The sequence below is a fragment of the Rattus norvegicus genome, chromosome 2, assembly GCF_021556685.1.
Source record: "Rattus norvegicus strain SHRSP/BbbUtx chromosome 2, alternate assembly SHRSP_T2T, whole genome shotgun sequence".
Taxonomy (NCBI): Eukaryota; Metazoa; Chordata; class Mammalia; order Rodentia; family Muridae; genus Rattus; species Rattus norvegicus.
The window spans coordinates 48,322,827-48,337,019 of record NC_141535.1 but is presented as its reverse complement, the minus strand read 5'-3'; the positions used below and the strand labels follow the sequence as shown (position 1 = coordinate 48,337,019).

The window sequence follows — 14,193 nt, the reverse complement described above, 5'->3', positions numbered from 1 at the left end:
CCCGCACTTAGCAGCCTAGGAGCTGCAGGTTAAGTCTCATGGCTCTCCTGCTGAGCTTTGGGGGGTTGGCGGGGGCTTTGACTTGATACAACTGCTCTGGGGACTGCCTAGGAGTCAGTTTCCTGTGGACAGAGAACGAAGTGATGTTGGTTGTGGGTGGATCCTGCGCTTTTGGGTCTGGGGTGCCAGAACAATTTGGTACAGGGTTCGAAAAGCCACCAGGTTGTCGTTGCATCCGCACTGTCTGTAAGATGAGGGCGGCTGTGTGGGCGTCCAGGGATCTTGGCTCAGTGCACTGAGCCCTGGAGGGGTTGGGCTCAGCGGGGCGTGGCAGGACAGAGTTTGCCTAAGCTGGAGGGGCGGGCAGGGGCGGTTCCTAGCTCAGGAGCTGCAAGCAACTTTTCCTTGCTCTCTTTCAGGCTGGAGAGAAGTCCTCCCGTACAGCTTCTGGAAAGTCTAGCTTCTGGGAGCCCTGGGCCAAGGGTACTGTGCGCACCCCCAAAAGCACTTTAGATTCCCCAGCGCAGACCCGAGATGGGACCGGGACAGGCAGGGGGCGCGCTTCTGCTGCAGCTGCTACTGCTCACTCAAGGTAAGTAAACTCCACTGCGCGTCCTCGGACGGACCCTCAGTGGTCCTAGGAGAGCAGGGAGGGATCGAGCGCTGCTCTGGAGCTGGCGAAATCTGCTCTGCATTCATGTGGACTCGGGATCCAGGCTTCCTGGAGCCGCTTGAACAGATACGAGACACACACACACACACACACACACACACACACACACACACACACACACGCACACACACACACGTCCGCATTAAGACGTGTTTCACCCGATCGATCAAAGCATCTTTCAAAGTCATCTTTCGAAGAACAATGGGTTTAGATGTTCTCACACCCTCGGGTTTAGAGCGTTTGTGGGTGGCCCGCAGACCGCGCGTCCAGCCTCCCAACTTCCCACAGATCCCTGGCAGGTGCTGAGCTAGCTCTGAACCAGGAACCCGGGATCTAGCTCCGGGCTGCAGCTTGCAGCCCCCAAAGGGTAGCTTTGCAGGAAACTGTGATGTATATTTTTCGCCCCACGTGCACAATGCCCCCCTATTCTTATTTCAGGAAGGAGCACTGGTGTTTCTTTCCATAGGAGGAAGAAAAGCTAATCACCTCTTAAATACTAGGCAGAAGGGGACTCTTCCTTCCCTCCTACCTTCCTCTTATTGTTGTAATGTCGCCTGTCCTTCAAAGAAAGTAAACTTAGGCCAGTTCTCTCCACTCTCTTGATCTTAGACATGACAAGGGGATTAACTGAGACTGGAGCCAAGCTGCCTGACCTGACTTCCTTTGCCCTCAGTGAGGAAGGAGGGTGGGAAAGGTGGGCCCAGGAGAACTTTCTCTCCACCTTTTATCCACAGTCTGGTTATGCCTAAAGTGAGGATTTTAAGGTAGTTAAGGAGAGACCGAGAGGGGGAGGGATCGTATCTGGACTCTAAACAGCTAAAAAACAGCAAAATGGTCCTTGGTTGTCAATTATTTTACAAAAAGGGAAAGCGTTCTCTAAACCGTGCTTCTCATTCAGGGTCATCTTTCTTTAAGGTTGAGGAAAACTAGTCCAGGTTGGCCTCGTGGAACTTTCTGTCTGTCAGAGAGGAGAGGAAATGCCCCCTTCCCGATTCTCCAGCCGATACAGGGCACTGTTAGTTGTTGGGATGCTAACCTGTGCCCCATGCTTTGCACACGTTCTGTCCTAGAAAAATACAATTGACCTGAGGGGCCATCGGGTCTACCGTATGGGGTTTAAGACAGTTGGATTGGATTCTGAAGTTCAGACTGGAAAGTCTCCTAAGAGGTACTAGGAACCCAAACCTGGGCTTTTCATCTCTCAGATTGACGGTATTATTAAAAGGAGCCACTGAAGCACAACACCAGCTTCTGATCTCTGAAATGTTGAGGCTTGTTCTGGGAGGAGTCGCTGACAAGGACCCGGGTGGAATGTGTTGCCGAAAGGCACGGAGTCGGGTACCGGTTTTCCTCTGCAGTTAGTTAATTGGTATGATTCAATGTCAGCAAGCAGACAGGATTTACGTGACATCTATAAAAACGATCCCAGGTATTTATTTCTCTCTCTCTCTCTAGTTCAGTTATTTGTATATCCAAGGGACCCATTTTCTCTTGATTCGTAATCATCTGACTAAATAAAATCAGATAAATCAAATTTTGCCATTTGAGGGAGCAATGGGGATTGGTAGGTGGGCAGCATAATTTCAGATGCCTTGGGTATGTAAGGATGGCATTCAGCTGAAAGTTCCCAGGTTACTGGTACTTTAAACTTTTATTTTTATCTTACCTGTATAAGCATCCTGAACTTGACACTAAACGGACACACTGATTGTTCTTTATAGACCACGCGCATGCGCAATTGTGATGCAAGTAGATACAGAAGTTAAAAATGTGAAGACATACACAAATGTGTGTTTCTATACCTCCCATTCTCTGCAGCACACGGACAGACAACGTTAGGTGCAAACTCGTCTCGGATCTCATTGTAACACTTAGATTCAAATTTGTTTCTCATGATCCTTCTCACAAGTGGATAAGAGGAACAAGAACTCCGTTTTATTCCGTACTTATGCCTTTTCCTTGTCCATGAGGAGGCTGACAGGGAAGAACAAGAGATCACATGACACCTAGGGAATCTGTCAGTTAAGTGCACATCCAGAGAAGAAACCAACTGTCACCTTAGCATCAGTGAAATCACACACTCTCCAGTGGTCTCACGGGCCAAGGAATTGTCTCTGTGGATTTTTCACTGCACTCTGAGAGGTCAGCCCTCCCTCTCGAACTAGTCTCCTTTGTCTGTAAACTATTCAGTAGGTTCCTCTCAGGGTAAGAAGTTTTCCTTTTGATTTTTGCTTTCCTCTAGAAACTCCCTCTCCCCTGGCCTGTGTTCTCTCTCTCTCCTCTCCTCTCCTCAGCGTCACCTCTCCCCCTTAGAGGCTCATCTTCCACCCTGTCATAAAGAGTGTTTGCAGAGCTCTGTCCAGGATCTCCCTCTTCATTCTAAGCTTTAGAATCTAAAGGTTCTTCTGGGTCCGGATCCTTCCTCAAAGCAGTATCTCTCACCACTCACCTCTTGATTTCAAAGCTCCAGATTTCCACACCCATGTGCTCTATTAATATGCCAGAGCCGATGTTTCCTAAGGTGAATTCACCACCTATCTTCCAGGTTTTCTCCTTTAAGCCAGCGCACCGTGCTAGTAGTGAGGCTGGCAGTGTGTTTCCCAAGTTTTCAATTTTTCCTTCCCATATATACAGTTTCTGCCACTACCCAGGTCAATCCCCCCTCCTCTTATATCAGAGCACTTGTGACTTTGAACCTGGCTTTCCCATTTCGTTCCTTGTCCCTCCAGTTTATTGTTCTTACTGCCACCTTTCTAAAACACTTACCTGCTTTATCAACCTACACCCTTACTTCAAAGACTTGCTGTTTCCCACCACAACTAATATAGGGTAAAGTCCAAATGTCTTGACAGTCATAAAAGTCCTCTAGCGTCTGGCTGTGCTTTCCCTACCAACCCTCCCTCCCCCCACACACTATTCAAGCCTACATATAAGTACACACAGGCACTCCATACATGCAGGCAATCTATACATTTCAAACATTATAAGCACCTACATACACCATCCTATGTCTAAGCTCAATGGACAAAGTTTATATTAAACTTTTCCCAGACTATATTCCCATGAACTTCACTAGAATGTTGCCTTTCTTCTTTTCCCTCTCATTTCTTTGCAGCCAACCAGTTCTCCAATCCTAGAAGACATGACCCCAAACATAATTATAAAGTAGAACGGTTTAGATTCTGTAGCACAAAAAGAAAAGATAGGCTTATCTCTAAATTCTATGAACCAGTCCAGACTCCTCTTAACTTCAGCCTCTCAATAGCTTCTGGTCACTCTTTGATGAAGTAGCTTTCTTCCTCCATAAAGGATCAGTACTACGTAACCCTTCTCAGTAGGCTCTGTGCTGACTCTCGAGACTATTTGAAATGTATGGATTTGGTCTCTGGACTCCATCCTTAAAAACAAATCTTCATGCATTCCTGATGTTCATTCATGTTTATAAGTGAGTGCATAAACACTATCATTGTCTCTTCCCATTCTCTAAATTAAAATTTCAGTGTTGCCTGTCTTATGAAATGACTGTCAAGATAGGCAGTCAATGACCACATCAGTTTCAATAAATTTGTTTTAAGCTGATAAGTGCTCTCTTTCTTCATGTGCTAACATCCTGGGCAGATTAAGAGGGAGAAACCTGGTTATCTCTAGATGAACGTCTAACAGTGGGATTCTAGACACTCAGCAAAATACATGCCAAGATACAAAACCTGAAAACTTTCAGGGATGATGGGAAAATATCTGAGGCCGAAAATATATTAGCATCATATAAATATAACCACCAATATTATAAGCTCTAGTCTTTACCACGAAGCCTGCTTAGCTTAGTACTGACAGACTCAGGACAACAGAAAGGAGGAAGAACCATGGGATGTTTCCCTGTTAATTGCAAATCGAAGGTGAAGAGTTGCTGTCTGTTTCTTCAAGTTGTCATTGTGACCATTGCTTGTCTTCCTATGCAAACAGAGAAAAAATGGCTCTGAATAGCAGATGCCATTAAGTCCAGAGATAATAGATTTTGTGGATAGATGACAATGATCCCAGCCCCTCTTCGATGAACCTCAGAAACTCTGCCAATCTGGCAGCATATAGTAAATGTCATAAGCCAACATGTGACCGTACATTCCTCTGCTAAAGGCATATTACAGACACAATGCCAAGTCAGAGAAAGCATGATACATGGTACAGAGAGGTCTATTTCTATGAGTCTAAACATGGAGAAAGAAAGTTTCTTTGGATCTCCAACTGCATGCCAGAGTAATGGAGAGACTTTGACAGCCCAGGTCATCACAGTGCCTGCAGTTGCCACTCAGTTCTCCTATATGTTAAAAGAAATAAAAAAGGAAGTTTCTTTGTCCCTAAAGGATACTTAACTGGCTTCAACCCATCATCCTCCATATATATGTGTGTGTGTGTGAGTGTGTGTGTGAGTGTAGGAAAAGAATCTTCATTTTTCAAACAATATGATTTTTGTCACATTCAGACGCCAGGTTCAGAGAAGCTGCAGCCATCTTGCAAGCATGATGCCAAACAGCTACTGAAGGATAAAAGCAGCTATACCATAGATGGCACCGGAGAAAGATGGAGAGGATATTAGTGCCTGGAATTGTCTTTGAGTTTCTAAATTATCAAAAGGAAATACTAACCTTCCACTCGATTAGGTTAAAAATGTTTATATAATTTTAAACATAGTAATGTTTTATATAAATGAGAATTATAAAGTCTTCCCATGGCATAATAAATATCATGTTTGCATACAGTTCATGAATGATACCAAACAAAATGTTGAGTTTGGTGAAGGAACTATCATATGGACAGTAAAAAATCAAGCCTCCAGAGAAGACAGGAGTCATTAGAGCTTAGATCTTCCACAGAGGACTGTCCAGGTCAGAGGGTCCAGTCTAACACTTTACCTGGATGGAAGCATTATCATTGCAACATAAGACATGCAGCATGTTCCCTCGATGCACTGTTCCCAGGGGGTACAGCACAGCCTCCACCTAAGGAGGACCCACGTTTCATTCCTGTATCACAGAGGACCACTGACCAAAAATTCAAGCTCACGGTGTTGATGGAGAACGAAAGGTGAGAGATAAGCGATCTTCTGGCCTTAAGCTTTTTCACTTATGGAAGACCCAGAGTCTTACCTTAAGGGTAGGGAAGGCCCTGAAGGTAGCCTAGCAAGGAAGTGATACGCTCAGAACTGCTCACTGCCATATCACCATAGTGGCAAGGGATAGGCCTGGAAGGCAATACCATGCACACCTAGGAGAGAATCAGGGTTAGTGTTAGTTTACCACTCCAAGAGAGACATGCAATTTAAACTTAAGTGCTATGAAGGAAGAAGAGACAGGATTTGGGATAGACTTCATTTTGTCACTGAGGGAAAAGATCAAGCCGATGTTTAGATTTCTGGTATATAAAGTACAACGCGCAGCCATTTACTGAGACAAAGAGTGCTAGAAGAGACAAGTTGTAGGAAAGAGGTGATCAGTCTGAGGCGGTTGAGCTGGCAACATCCAGGGGGACCCTCTAGTTGGTCCACAGTGTTGTGCAGTGGCCTTATGATCAGTCCAGTGAGTGAGATGTGCAGAGACGTGGGAGGCATCACATCTGGAGACAACTGAGCGAGCACGTGGTGTTGCTGAGTTAAGTAAGGAGCAAAGACTAGATCTCCAGTGAGCCACAACTAGGGAACTACCTTGGAGGGTTAGGTGAGAGACAAGCGGTATGGAGGGAGAAGGCGGGGAGTGATGCCAACGGGAAACAGCAAGAAGTCTGTAGAAAGTGAAGCAGCACAGAAGTGCTTAGAGAAAGAGAACGAGATAACTGTGTAGAAGTCACATGAGCGTGGCTGCTTGGGTGATGGCAGCCCTCAGCCTCTGCAGTGACTAGGTAGACGTGAGGACTAAATGTAGTGAGTGCCTGCAGTCATGGAGGAACACTCGGCAGAAACGGGAGGAAGAACAGAGAGAGGGTAAGACAGGAGACATTCCTTTCCGCATCTAAACCAGTGGTTTTCAATCTCTCTAGTCCTGCGACCCTTTAGTACAGTCCCTCTTGTTGTGGTGACCCCCCCCAACCATAAGATTATTTCCATTGCACTTCTTAACTGTAATTTTGCTACTGTTGTGAATGTAATGTAAATATGTTTAGACATAGAAGTTTGCCAAAGGGGTCATGACCCACAGGGTGAGAACTACTGATCTAAGCAAAGAAGGAAACACTCAAATATAACTTACGCTAGTTAGAGCTCAAATTTTCTATTCCTAATTCTGCATGGTGCATGTATGATTTTTCCAAAATCATGTTGTGGCATCTGCATGTTTCAGATACCCAGAATCCAAGAGTGAATGGGAACAACTTTAGGGTCTATGGAAAGGATCTTAGAGGGGAGGGAGAAAAGAAAAAGATAGGGGAAAGTGGTCTCTCTCTCTCTCTTTTTCTGTGTGTGTGTGTGTGTGTGTGTGTGTGTATGTGTTTTGTATATGTGTATACATGACAAGTATGTGTGCTCTTACCCACAGGTGTATGTATGGAGGACAGATGTAAGTGTTGTGTGTCTTTTGCTACTGTTTTCCACCTTAAATTTTTTGAACAACGTCTCCCCTGGATCTGGAACTTACTGTTTCAACTAGGCTCGCTAGCCAGCAACCTCCCATGGTCCACCTGTCTCTGTTTCCCATTTGCACCTAAGGGATGGATTTATAGATGTTCACTGCCGTGCCCAGCTCTCTTTACATGGCTGCTGAGAACCCAGAGTAAGATCCTCATCTTATGGAGTGGGTACTTTATCTAGAGAGCCGTCCCCCCTGCCCTGTTGTTAATATTGTTAGAGTTGTGATTACTGCGGATGGCGTATATTCAGTCTATGCCGGCTAGTTCCTGTACAGAAGAGTTAAGTTCACCATGCTGTACAACCTTAAACTGCAGACTGTTCCAGACTTTTCAGTGCCCAGAATGCTATGGTGGCTGATCATTATAAATATATTGTAGCTTCCCCTGGAGATTGGTCAGTTTTCATGGCCCAAATATTTAGCAGAAACTGTAGAACTGTAGGCAGACTCCTGGCCTTATCACTCCCTGCTCTAGACCCACAGCTGCAATATTTGCTTCTATTAGAGAAAATGAATTGGGGGGGGGACAGTTTTTACTACAGAAGCTTTCTGTGTAAAAATGAGGTTAATGCTTAAACAGAGTGAGGCAAACAAAAGCACATTAGAGGCCGTATTGTCAGCGTCTGAGATTATTCCGATGTTTGTTAAATAGCATGAGGAAAGCCACTGCCCCAGTAGCCACCTCGGACACTGGCAGCTGTCATTCATTGAAACGTGGCCTTTGTTTGTCTTTGTGCAGGCCTGAGCTCATTTCCATGGATACCATGTAGCCTTGCAGACTGATCTCAAGCTGGAGTCTAGCCAGAGCAGCCAGACAGCTCTATTCTGATTCTTTCCCAATTGCATTCAGGTCCTTTAACCCACAGTTCTTGGATGCTTGATGGAGCGAAGACTGTTTTGGATTTTGTAACCCTTTCTAAAGCCCACTGTGGGGGCTCAGTGCATGACACAGACATTTCACACTAATCAATTTGGCTTTCTAGGTATTTATTAGTGTAGCTCCCTGGCAGGGAAGAAGGCAAAAGAAAAGCTTAGCCTGGAAATTGCAAGACTTATGCGATCATTTTCTTTTAGAATAGAAATAGAATATATAGTCCTAATGAAAATACAATATGGGATTGAAAAGGATCTATGGAAATATCATAGTAATTAAAGTAATTAAATTCCTTTGTTAGTACAATACTTAATGTGTGCCCCCCAAATGGTCACACTGTAATAGAATCATTGTGATGTTATTTATTGTTATTGTTTGGGAAAGGGTTGAGGACTTACATCACTATTAGTTTTGTAAGGTGTCATATAACCTTATGATTCCTTCCTCCCTCCCTCCCTCCCTTCCTTCCTTCCTTCCTTCCTTCCTGCCTGCCTGCCTGCCTGCCTGTATATCTGTCTGTCTGTCTCTTTCAGTCTCGCATGGCCTGCTGTCCAGATATTCTCAAGCTCTCAACTCCTGTTTTGAAAATCATTTAATTCATCTTCACCGGAGTACTTGTGTCTCAGGAGGCATACCCACCTATCTTGTAATTTAGTGCCACTTCTCACATGCACCCTTGAAGCAGCTGTCATGTGATGTGTCCAATCCCTGTTCGCTCTGATAGATTGTGAGCTTTAAGATAACAAGCCTCCGCCTTCCTTGTGTGTATCAAAGTTTTATTGTTAATATTTTAAAAATTACTTTTACATTTGTTCATTAGTGGAGGTAGAGGAGGATGCCAGGGCACACATGTGGGAATCAGAGGAGGACTTTTGCGTGTCTGTTCCCTCCTTCCACCATGTGCGTTCTGAGTGTGGATCTCAGGTTAGCAGACTTGGCACCAAGAGTCTTAACCTGCTGATACTGCCGCTGGCCTTGTTGACATTCTGTTTGTGAAACACAAATGAATATAAGAATCACTGTAGAGTTGCCCGTCTTGGTCTGATGTATAAGATGTTGTCAGCCAGTTACATGTGGTCTAAAGACAGTCTTCTGCTTGGTTGATTTTATTCTCAGTGATATGTACTGGTGTCATTCTTGGTATGAGTGTAGTGGTGCATTGTGTACTGGTGACATTCATGGTGTGGATGTCATGGAACTCAAATTTTGTGCTCGTTTGCTTTCATTTTGTTTTAAATATAACTTCAAGGAAGGTTCCCTAATACAAACTCAGAAAGGTATTGTCCTGCATTCCATTAAACAATATTTTTTTTGTATCCTCATGTAGGCCTACATTTTCCTGTAGTGGATTTTTGTGAATGATATGAAATAGAAGTTTAAAAACAAGCAGTCAAGCAACAGTCTTATCAACATTTGTTCATTCTGCATGCACACACACACATGCTCACACATTCTCACACAGACAGATACACATACACAAACACACAGACACACAGACACATACACACATACACTAAAATCATTCCTTACTTATTCCTTTATTCTAACACCCTTTAATCCTTTTTAGTTTTAGTTGTTTGTTATCATACCAGATACGCATTATTTCTTTAACAAATGTTTTTATTTGTTTGTTTGTTCGATTAGTTTGGATATTTGCCCGATTGGATTTTTGTTTTGTTTTTGTTTTTGTTTTGTTTTATTTTTTACCTTTTATAATCTTTTTCTTGCCATACTGAGCTAAACATGGTCTCTAAGTCAGAAACCAATACTAAGTAACAAATATTGTGTTGAATACTGAAAAGAAAAGGCAAGAGGAGACTCCTTCTCATGAGCGGATTTCAGCCTCTCACCCATTCTTTCATCAACAAAGTGACTTTCCCTGTTGCTAAGATATTTATTTAAGTTGACAAATGATTTGATTTTTATAAATCTGTTTCTGCATCTCGGTGATAACAAAAATGTTCTTCCATAATCCATTTACATGTCAATGTAGATGAGTTGCCTTTTAGATATGATGAAAGTTTGTAATCGCAAACTGGTCAACATTTGTGATGGACTGTCGGATTACAGTTTTGTTCATGATTAGGATCAGGTTTATATTAGATTTTTCATGCACTCTTCTTTTGGATTTTAATGTCAAGATTGAGCTATCACCATAAACTAGAATTCATTTCCTCTGTTTTGAATATCTCAAAAAAAAATTCTGTGAGCTTACAAAATGGCTCACATGCTACACAAGGATTTTGAGCTCCATCCCCAGCACCCACAGGAAATAAGATGAGGTGGCTTACAGCTGTAACTTTAAACACTCCTATTGGGAAACTGTAGGTGGGAAAGAGAACATCATAGAAGCACTCAGGCTAGCTAGCTTGGAGTAGAGAGATTAACAGAAATAACAAGGTAGATCCTACCTCTGTGAGGGTGGGGGATGGGGGGACCAACTCCTGAACTTTGTCTTCCAACTCCCATATTCTTACTGTTACGTGTGCATGAAGACACACATGGACAAGAACATATATGCCACCACTTTATAAAAGGTTTGTGTAATTTTAGCTTATTTTTCTCATATTCTTTTTAAAATGTGTGTGTATGTGTGTGTGTGTGTGTGTGTGTGTGTGTGTGTGTGTGTGTGTATGTGTGAACACTCTGAAGGTCAGAATAGAGTATTGGAACTAGGGTTATACTCCATTCTATATACTGGGAACTGAATTGAAGTTTCAGGAAGAGCAGAAAGTGTTCTTAACTGTGGAGCTGTGCCACAAGCCTCCTTTTAATATTCACGATAAGAAGCTCTGGGGAAATTGTTTCTATTTACATGTTAGTGTGCAAATTTAAATAACAGCTTAGATATTAGAACTAGTTTCAGAATGTCTAATATTTACCTACCTTTTTGCCCTATTATCTTTGCCTTTCTATTATGTCAGACTTTAAGAAACAATAAATTCTCGCAGTACGTTGGTTTTGTTGGCTGTCGTTTGACAAGCAGTCCGGATAGTTGGCTATTAGCAAACAGAGGGTTGTCTTCGTTTTTATTGTTCCGATCTTAATTGTTGACTTCAACTCTCATATGTCTTAGTTACTTTTCTTTTGCTGTGACCAAACTCCATGACCAAGGCAACTTATAGAGGAAAGAATTTGTTGAGAGATGATGGTTTCAGATGGTGAGTCTATGACCACCGTGAGAGGGAGCATGGCAACATGTAGGCAGGCACAGCACTAGAACAATAGCTAAGAGCATCATCCACAAGCACGAAGTAGAGAGAGCGAGAGAGATCACAGGGAAAACATGTGCTTTTGGAACCTCAAAGCCCGCCACCAGTGACACACCTCCTGCAACAAGGCCACACCTCCAAATCCTTCCCAAATGGTTCCACCAACTAAGGATGAAAGCATTCGGATATATGAGCCTATAGGGGCCAGTCTCATTTCAACCACCCATCTCATACTGCACAGGAAATTATATGTGTATAAATGTAAGTTACAGAGTATGGCTAAAGATGCTTCATCAGAATTCAAGATGCCTTACAGAAGTCGGAGACGAAACGCTGGCAGACATGCACGTAGGGATCTTTGTGGGAGGTTAGGTAGTGAACCCTTTTGGAGAAGTGCTGGAGAGGTTGCTGGATGAACCAAGTTTCCAGGTCACAGGGTTGAACAAACACCTGTGAGCTGCAGAGCTAAATTCAACCAGATGAACATTTATTTCCCCAATATTTACAAGTCACTCCTATTTATAAACTTGTTCACATAAAATTTTAAGTGGGCAGGAAATGATTTTCATCACCTCAGCTTTTAATTGATGTGCGACCTGTTGTACCTACTCATTACCGCTGTTGTTCTTGATCTGTGCCACCAGGAGGTTATAACATTTTTAATTATGCCAAATCATGTCAAAGAAAAAACGTTCCATTTCACTTGCTATTTCCATGTCGTATTTATGTGCATTTCAGTAATGAGGTCTTATTTTCATAATTTTTCTTATTTTCCTCATAAAATTAAACTATTTCTTCATCCCCATTTTCTTTCATTTCTCATTTTTTTTACTTCATTCACACATATAATTGATGTTCCATTTCTCACAATTTTTTTTACTTGTAAATTTGCCTGATGTTTGTTTAAAGTGTCCTCTGTCATCCACGGGGATTACACTTCAATACCTCTAAGGACTGTCTGAAACTACAGATATAACAACACCTTTGTATATCGTTTTCTCTTATATATACATGTGTATGGTGGTTTTATCTATAAATTAAGCACCATTATGGTGATATGCACCTGAAATCCCCAACACTCAGGAAGAGAGTTCTGCTTTACCCTCTACATGACATATTGAGACAATAGTAACTTCTTGCGAACGAAGAAGAAAATAGGCACAGAAAATAGTAATAGTTTAAGAACAGTGCCTAATAATAAAAAGGAACTGTTGTAAAAGTTCTAAAATAAAGTTGCATGAATGTGGTCTCCCACAAAAACGTGTAGCGCCTCTAACCTTTCCCTTCGTGCTGATTCAATGCCTGTCTGATAGGCAGTGTGATAGGACTGTGATAGGACTAACAAACCGTGATGTGGCATCTGGTGACAGGATGACCTGAGCACAGTGTCTGCAAGGCCACGGAAGATACTGAGTGGCTCACAGGCAAGCAGCTTTGATATGCTTGAGAGAGGGATAACTTATATTCCTGGGAGCATGGAGGAGAAGATCTCATCGGGCTCCTTAGACTAGTATGCACGTCAAGAATTACAAGTTGTTTCTAAAAATTCCCACTTACTATTTAGATCATGGCTCATTGTGGGAATGTGAAACTGTGAAAGAGAAACTACGGAAGAGGGTGAACTGCTATTTTTAGAACCCCAAAATCAATAGTAGAGGAGGTTCTGTGGTAGGACAGGAACACGGTAGCAAAACATTGGGTTTCCCCATGCAATTTTCCCAACTGAGGTCAGCAGGGAAACATGCTGCCTTTCTGCCTCAGCTTTCCTGGCATAGACAAGTACAATTATTCTAGTCACTATTTCTTTCATATGTAACATATATATATATATGTGTGTGTGTGTGTGTGTGTATACATACATATATATATGTATGTATGTATGTATATGTATATATATATGTATATATATGTATACACACACACACACACACACACACACATATATATATATATATATATATATATATATATATATATATATATATATATATATATATGGCTTTTAGCTGACTTTGCTGTTTTAGAACTGCTTCCAGATGCAATGTTGGAGTTTAATTGAATGCTGCTAAGTCTGATAGTCAATGCTATGACTTATGGAAAAAAAATCTTTATGTTACGCACTCTTCCTTCAGGCATGAATCAATGTATCCTGCCTTCTCCTGGTTAACAATTGTCCCATTGTTGGATATTTAGGTTGCTTCCTGTGGGATTTCCTTCACCTTTGCTGTGTAAAATGTAACTATAACATCATTATACACAACTTTTTCTTCTATTTCCTTTTGGATGATTTCCCAAAGCAGTATTACATTGTCAAAGACGGTGTGACTGTGTGTGTGTGTGTGTGTGTGTGTGTGTGCATGTGTGTGCATGTGTGTATGTGTTTATAGTGTGTACTTGTGCATGTTTGAGTGTGTATTTGTATGTTTGTGTGTGTGTGGTGTATGTGTATGTATGTGTGTCTATATGTGTTTCTGTATGAGTGTTTGTGTGTATATATAGTATGTCTATGTGTTTGTGTGTATTTGGTGTTGTATGTGGGTATATGGTGTGTATGTGTGTGTGTGTGTGATATGTGTGTGTGGTATGTGTGTGTATGAGATGTGTGTGGGGTGTCTCTGTGTCTCTGTGTATGTCTGTTAGCTCTTGTCACATTTTCAACAGCATAGCCATCTGCTATGTAGAAATTTATCAACTTCCCCAACATTATCTTTTTCATCTTCTTTTGTAATTTGTTAGAGATGAAGTGGCCCATTCATCTGCTCACAAGGAATCACTGCCAAGTTACAGTTTTAGAAGTGTATTTTGTGAAAAATATCTATA

General features: G+C 42.2%; 1 protein-coding gene and 1 pseudogene across 1 annotated transcript in view; both read left to right on the top strand.

Moving 5' to 3' along the window:
* The first annotated feature begins 414 nt into the window (after positions 1-414).
* Itga2 (integrin subunit alpha 2) overlaps positions 415-14,193 on the top strand; it is a 98,684-nt gene continuing 84,905 nt past the window's right edge. Inside the window, 1 exon segment of the mRNA NM_001427291.1 lies at positions 415-592. Coding sequence (NP_001414220.1) covers positions 535-592 — 58 coding nt within the window. The 5' untranslated portion in view covers positions 415-534.
* LOC120101248 (small nucleolar RNA SNORA44) lies at positions 4,892-4,996 on the top strand (annotated as a pseudogene).